The sequence below is a fragment of the Uranotaenia lowii genome, unplaced genomic scaffold (assembly GCF_029784155.1).
Source record: "Uranotaenia lowii strain MFRU-FL unplaced genomic scaffold, ASM2978415v1 HiC_scaffold_635, whole genome shotgun sequence".
NCBI lineage: Eukaryota > Metazoa > Arthropoda > Insecta > Diptera > Culicidae > Uranotaenia > Uranotaenia lowii.
This window is the reverse complement of record NW_026598573.1, coordinates 2836-10453: the sequence shown is the minus strand read 5'-3', so window position 1 is coordinate 10453 and position 7618 is coordinate 2836. Positions and strand designations below refer to the sequence as shown.

At 32.1% G+C, this 7618-nt stretch overlaps 1 protein-coding gene across 1 annotated transcript; it reads left to right on the top strand.

Annotated features, from left to right (window-relative positions):
• Positions 1–880: 880 nt before the first annotated feature.
• LOC129760507 (angiotensin-converting enzyme-like) lies at positions 881–2370 on the top strand. Its single transcript, XM_055758160.1, has 5 exons — positions 881–1036; positions 1096–1402; positions 1494–1713; positions 1772–2136; positions 2201–2370. The coding sequence occupies exons 2-5, from the start codon at positions 1124–1126 to the stop codon at positions 2345–2347; spliced, it is 1011 nt and encodes a 336-aa protein (XP_055614135.1). The 5' UTR covers positions 881–1036; positions 1096–1123; the 3' UTR covers positions 2348–2370.
• The last annotated feature ends 5248 nt before the right edge of the window (positions 2371–7618 follow it).

Below are 7618 nucleotides of genomic sequence, written 5' to 3'. Positions count from 1 at the left end.
GCCGTCAATCTTCCAATGGTGTCATATTGACACTCAAGAGCGGTTTAGGGTTAAACGATATGCGAAATTTTAATTGCATGGGATAAAAGAGCTCTTTGAAGCTGGTTAGAGGTTGTTAAGCAATTTTTGAGCTAAAAGAAGTCGTGTGGGCATATTTGATTGAGCTGATCAAACCTGAAAAAAAACGTTATTCGAACATTTGGTTATTTGGATACTCAGTTTTTTTATTTTCATATTCATATTTTCATATTTTCATATATTCATATGTCATTCCATTAAAATTCCAATAAAAATTTAAAAGCTTAGAATTTGAAGCAAATTTATATTTCAAGACCTTCTGCTCGTGATTAATTTGTGTAGTCACAATTTAAAAAAAAATAGTTGTTTCAGAAATCTGTATTTGATAAGGAAATGGCATCGAGTTCAAACTCAACACTTAAAGAGACTCAACAAATTTGGTGAAATTCAGGCCAGGATATTGCTAGTTACAGTTATTTGAGTTTAGAAAACCGACTTTCCTTCGACCTTGAGCTTTGGGTGTTAAAACAAATTAGAAGTGCAGGATTATGATTCCATGTGGTAATTTTATTGAGTTCTTCAAAAATAATTAAGCAACCATGGCTTTTTTAGTTTTAGAGCTATAATCGAAAATTTAAGAAATTTTTAGTTCTGTACGCTATATTTTTTGTTCTATTGTCGGTGCATTTTCCAAAGGCATATTATACTAGATGTTTCGAATCGTTACAAAAGTACGAGACCATTGGCTTTAATTATTTCAAACTTTCGGTTAATCATAAAATTGTACCAATTTATTCAGTAGGAAGAATAATCCCGGCTAGACAAACCCTCTTTGTTATCACTCGAAACTATTGATAAGGATTGTAAAGATCGCAAAACATCGCAGTCAAGAAGTTTGATGAATTGTTTGGAAATATTGCGGCTTAGTTGATTCGCAGCTTTCGACCGATCATCATCAAGACTAGATAGTCTGGTGTTTTTTGTTTTATTTGTTCGCCAACCGTTAGATTTTTATTCGGTTTGAAGATTGCATAATAGGTCGGTGAAAGGTGTTATTTAAGGTTTTTTCCTCAACAGATTTTTTTCGGAATATGAACCTATCGAGATGGTACAAAAAAGGATGTCCATTTTGATCGGTTTGCTCTCGATCGCGATCGTCGCCATCGGATTGATTCAGGCCGGGGTAGTTCGACGAGAAACTTCCAACGCCCTGGTTGCGGACCATGAGGCAACGGCCAGGGCAGCCTTGGAGCAGGCTGAGTTGCGGGTTCAACTGGCCAGAGCCAAGCAAAGTTTGGCGGCCTGGGCCTACGGTTCCAATCTCACGGAATACAACCTAATCAAAAAGACCCAGGCATCGGCTGAATTTGCTGAGCTGGCCAAGGTAGGTGGTCGCCCGCCATTGCTAAAAAGTTGCTAATGGAGTTCATGACCTATTGTTTGTTTGTTTGTTTATTTGCTGCGACTGATTGCAGACGGTGGCTGAGGAGCTGAAACAAATCGATTTTCAAGCACTGAGAAATGACGACCTGAAACGACGTTTCACTAAACTAACTCGGCTGGACTATGCTGCCCTTCCGGAAGAGAAATTCAAAGAGCTACTCCAGGCGGTTGCAAGCATGGAGTCTAACTATGCCAAGATCAAAATCTGTTCGTATAAGGACAAAACCAACTGCCATTTTGCTCTGGATCCCGGTATGATAGCTTTCAGAAGAACCCTTAACTCTTAACTGAAAGTTATTTTCTTTTTCAGAAATAACGGAAATTTTGGGTACAAGCAATGATCCCAAAGAGTTGGAATACTACTGGACTCAATGGCACGAAAAGGCCGGTAAACCCGCCAAAGAAGCATTCCAAAAATATGTGGATCTAAACAAAGAGTCTGCCATCTTAAATGGATTTAATAATGGCGCCGAGGTTTGGCTCAATGAGTACGATGATCCCAGCTTTGAACAGCAGGTTGAGGATGTTATCGTCCAAATAAGACCTCTGTACGAACAAATCCACGCCTACGTACGGTTCAAGTTGCGTCAAAAGTACGGACCGGCGATCGTTTCGGAAAATGGACCCATTCCGATTCATCTGTTGGGTAACATGTGGGGACAAACTTGGGAAGGGGTGAGTTTAACCATCTTAATTGTTTCGAGAATCCTTCTAATTGTACTGTTTTTGTAAATTTCAGATTGCAGATATAACGACACCGTTTCCGGAGAAAAAATTAATCGACGTTACCGATGAGATGATCAAGCAGGGCTACAATCCGCTGAAGATGTTCAAAATGGGTGATGACTTCTTCCAGTCACTGAATATGACCAAACTTCCACAGTGAGTATGAATCTGTTTTAGTTTTGTTTCCTTCAAACTGTTACTTCTTACTTAAAGCCACTGGGTTATGACCCTATGAAAGGGGGGAGGGCCCCCTATGGAGGTTTTTGACAATCACACGAATCATTTAGCTGAATGCTGATATATTGTTACATTCCACATTTTAAATTGATTGAAGCTTCAGAATCTTTAATCTGAAATTAGGTCCTACACAACAAATTTTATGTTGCTGGAAACCAGCAAAATTTTGCTGTATTTTGTCCTGCTGAGTTTCTATAAAATATTCCAGCAATTTTGATTGCTGAAAAATCCAGCCATCTAAGTTACTGGAAATCCAGCAAACTAAATTACTGGAAATCCAGTAATATCAATTGCTGGAAACCATCTATCTCAATTGCTGGAAATCAGCATTTATTTTCCATAAAACAGCCGGAATTTTTTGAATTCTAAATCAGATTTTGAATTCAAACTTCCCATGGTATATGTGTTTGTTAATTTTTCTTGGGCACCATGTTTTATTTTTTAAATAACAAAAATAAATAATATCTATCACTGGGTTGGCCGCGCGCTTATTGCCAAGTATTGAACATAATGCTCTATCTGAAATAAAAAAAAATATTAGTTTGTTTAACGAAATACTTAATCTCTCCGGAATAATATACCTTTGGTTTAAATGCTTCATCGCTGGAATATGGACTCAATTCGTGCGCAACAAAAAATAATGAGCAAAAACCAAACCAAATTTGAGTTTGACAGATCGATTGCTGGTTTTTCAGCAATGAAGATCAAGTGCTGGAAAAAAAAAGCAAGAAAGATAATGTTTGCTGGGTTCCATCAAAAATTTGGATTGACAATTTTTTATTGTGGAAAGTGGAAATTGAAACAAAAATTTACTGTTTTTACGTTGAAAACTAATCTTAGTTTCAAGTTTGAACATCTTGGTTTAGATTCCAATGAAATCGGATGAAAAATTGTAACTAACAAAAATTAAAAATTATTCAAATTTTTTCGACTCCTTCAACTTTGAGTCAATCTTGATTCTGCAGACTGAAGCCGGGTTTACACTTCTCGTGAAAATGAACGTGGAAAAACGGGTGTGTTAAATGGTGGAATCGATGGGGAATTATCGAAAGATGATAATCCAACTGATCTTGTTTAAAACCTTCAAGAACTGTTTTCATTCTGATTCCCCCGGTTTTTAGCTGAATTTTCATCATGGAATCGGAATAAAAACAGTTCTTGAAGGTTTTTAACAACAAGTCCAGTGAGATTTTCATCTTTCGACCAATTCCCATCGATTCCACCATGTTACAAAATCTAGTTTAGTCGCGTGGTTGATTTATTGACGAAATAACATTTTTCACGTTCATTTTCACGAGAAGTGTAAATGGGTCTTCAAAGTAAAATGTCAGTATCTAAAAAGCAAGCGAGGTATTCTACTCAAACTCAAATTTTAGATTCATAATAAAATTATGATAATATAGTAAGGTTTTTCAAGAGTAACAATCTAGACTTAAACTCATGCCAAAACCTCAAAAACCCATTTCAAGTACAAAAATTCTGCTACAGTTTTTCAAAGTTTTCTCACTTGTTCATAAAAATTTAGGTCTGAATATTTTATTTTAAATTAAATTAAACCCATTTCGGTGGCTCTGGTTCCAAATTCCCATAAACCAAACTGTATTTATATTTTTATATTTCGGATTCTGTATGCAGTTTAGGATTCTAGATTTTCAGGTCGAATAATCATAAGGAATAAGAAATGGAAAACTGCTTTAAAATTCTGGCTCAAATGTGGTTTTGCATTTCATTTCAAGTTTGAATCATGTTTTTCGAAAATGATATGCATTTCTAATATTTTGATAATAGTTTTACAAGTATTTTGAAAAATAAAAAAAAAGTACTTTGAAATTCGAAGTTCTTAAACACACAAAATTGAAATTTTTAAAGCTTCAAAATGGCGATCCTACATTGTAAACTAAGATTCAGATCCATCATTTGAAATTCATGTTTTAATTTAGATTCACAATGCAGATTTGAAAAAAAAATAATAAATTGTGAGTAAACCAGAACTACAGAATGTAAATTACAGATTCATGAATGAGGGCTCTAAAATTTGACTTATAAAGTTCTGATCTGGAATTATTTTACGGAAATCTTATTTTTATTTTCGTACATTTCAGAATCGTATAGAAATTCGGAAACTGATTCAGTTATTTATTTTATGTTGAGAATACAGATTCAGATTTTTCAAATCATCCACAGGATTTTTATTATTCAATTGATTATTTATGATAAACATTTGTTGTTCATATTTGTATATTTGTTGTTATATCTAAACTTCACCTAAAGATCTGCACAAAATTCTATATTTGCTCGGTGTATTGTTTAACATTTTAAATATTCGATTTTAGAAAAGCCAAATTTTAAACTAAAATCATAAATTTGGTTCAAGTTGGCATCAAGCAAATTTGATCAGAAAAATATTTATCTCTTACTTTCACTTTGAAAAATTTGATATATTTTCATCGATGAAATTGCAAAATAGTTTGGAAGACTGGGCTTGTTTGATTTGAGCATAAAAAAATTCAAGGATTTAAAAATATAAAACCCCTTTTTCGTGCTTAGATCAAATAACTTTGATCTACCAGACTCCTCAACAAATTGCTAATTCCATATTTTGTTTTATTCATTCCATTTTTTTTTGGTTATATTATAAAAATTTGGCGGATCATTTTTCTTAAGTTACCATTTAATACGATAAATTGTAATGTGAAATTGTACTTAGAAATGAATAATAATATAGTTACAAACATAATTTATCTCGTGAGCTTTCAATACATCGTATGAAACATCTTAAGATTTCACAGAAAAACTTCTGCAAAAGTGATCAAAACAACTTTAAAATTTGTATTTTACATACAGAATATGTTGTCCAGACGACAAATATTCTTAATGGAAAAAAGTTGCTATTAGTTTATTTCAGTTTTGTATTTTTTTATACGACGTAATGAAAGCACTATGAAAGCTCATGCAAAACTTGTTTTGTTTTTTTTGAAATTCATGCAAAAATGATGTTAATTTTTCAGTACATTAAAAAGTTCAAATTTACTCACGTAACCGTTCCTAAAAAATTCTGCAAAAAATCATGAATGAGTTTTAGACCACAACAAAGCTTTTTGGAACCGAAAAATTAAAAAATGAGCCAAATCGACTCTGTCTATTATCACATCACTTTGAAATAATTATCCAAATCAAATGCTGAATTTCAATTTTCATTAAAGCGAATTAGTAGAGAATTTATACAACGAATTCAATCATTGTTTCACGCTCCGTTTTGATTAGAATTAATTTGCTTTATATAGACGCAGAAATTAATTTAAATTTCAAATTGAGTCTTACTACTCGTAGCAAAATCCTAGGTGATAATTAAGACAGAGATTCTGAAGAAAAAAATGGAAAATAACAATTAAAATTTTTTTTAATAATTTGGATCCAATCTAAATCTTTTAAAATTCAACTGTGACTATTACTTTTATACAAAACTAGACGAAGTTTTATTTCTCCAGAACTCAGATTTGGAAACACGTAGATAACTTAATCAAACTCATAATTAATATTCACACTTCATAATAATTAGATATTAAATTTCGATTTAAAAAAAAAAGATTTTCAATCAAACGTTCAAAATTCAGAAATAATTATTGTATGAAAATTTATTTGAGATCAAATGATTATAACAAATGTTGCCAGAAAAAAAATTTTTTTAAAAGAAGGTCTGTAAGCTATAGATTTACCCAAAATCTTAAAAGGTTTTCTTCTGTTTAGCATTTTTTTTTTATATGTTCTGAAATATGTTTTGTGAAAAACGAAGGTTACATGAAAATTAGTGATAACAAAAAAAATCATTTAAGTATCTTATATATAAGTATATTTAAGATTTAAGTATCAATTATTTCTAAACTTGTATGGTGGAGCCAGTGAAACTATGAACATCTGAAACTGGTGCAGATATTTGACCATTTTTTTGTTGTTTTTTTATTGACTTAAGAATCAAAGATTTTTTGTGATTTAGTTACTAAACATCCTATGTAAATTTAAAAAAAAAAATAGCAGGATGAAGATAAACAATTTTGATAAAACTCCATCGATTTAATAAGGCCCAAAATCAAATAAAATGCGTAAAGAGAAAAAAGGATTTATGGGGAACTTGTCTATGCTCGGAAACCGTTTATGGCAGGACAACATTGGATTTTTGAAAACGCATAATCCTAATAATGTTTTAACACCACGGAAATAAAGTAAATAGCAGCCTGGTATGGTGTTTGAAATATGGTAATTCAATCTGTTCAGGTAAACTAATGGCGTCGAAAGCTTTTGTACGGAGAGGATCGCCTAACTTAACTTTGCATATGTATTGTGGTCAGTTTTTCCGGCTTATAAAATGTGAACCAAATTTTTGACTATGACCGGACAAGAAAATATTCAAAATTAAACATGAGATAAACTTGAAATTGTCTTTTTTTCTTTTCCATAGCAACCTCAAATGATTAGCAGAAGATAAGGATTTAAAAACGAAAGTATTTTGGTCATCTGATAAACTTTTAATTTTTCTGTCCGGTCATGGACAATTTTTCTCTATTTTTTTCAAAACAAACGTATTATTTTAGTTTGCCAAAAAAACTATTATGAAAGGTTTCATAGAATATTCAGTATTCAAAAACCCGTACTCAAAAAACCTGTGCAAGTGATTTGAGTCATGAAAATGATTTCTCTTACCACATGAATATGTTGTAAACAGGTTTTGTTTTAAGGGGGGGGTAGGGTCTAACGGGTATAAAAAAACACCATTTTCACGATTTTTATCTAGAGCTTTCTTTCAAACAAATGTATTCAAATTTTTTGCATTATACAAAGCATTATTATAAGAACATTTAGTATTTTTTTCGTAGAAAAATATTGAAAAATGAGCCGGTGACGGAGCACTTCCGAGGATGCCTTTTAGAAAACAGGATTTGCGGTGGACACTGTATCTCAGCACAGAATCATCTGAAGTCAAAAAATCAGAGCAAAATATTTTTAATAGATGTTTTTCTGGACCCCAACGTTTTTATTTTACTTGAAAATTTTTTTTATGAAATTTTTGTGACTGTTTGAAGTAAAAACTACGATTTTTCACGAAAAAATCCGCCATTTTTCACCTGTAAAATCTCTCCAAAGTAAAAAAAAACAAAAAAGAAAAACGTTGGGGTCTGGTATTTTATATATAGAAAAT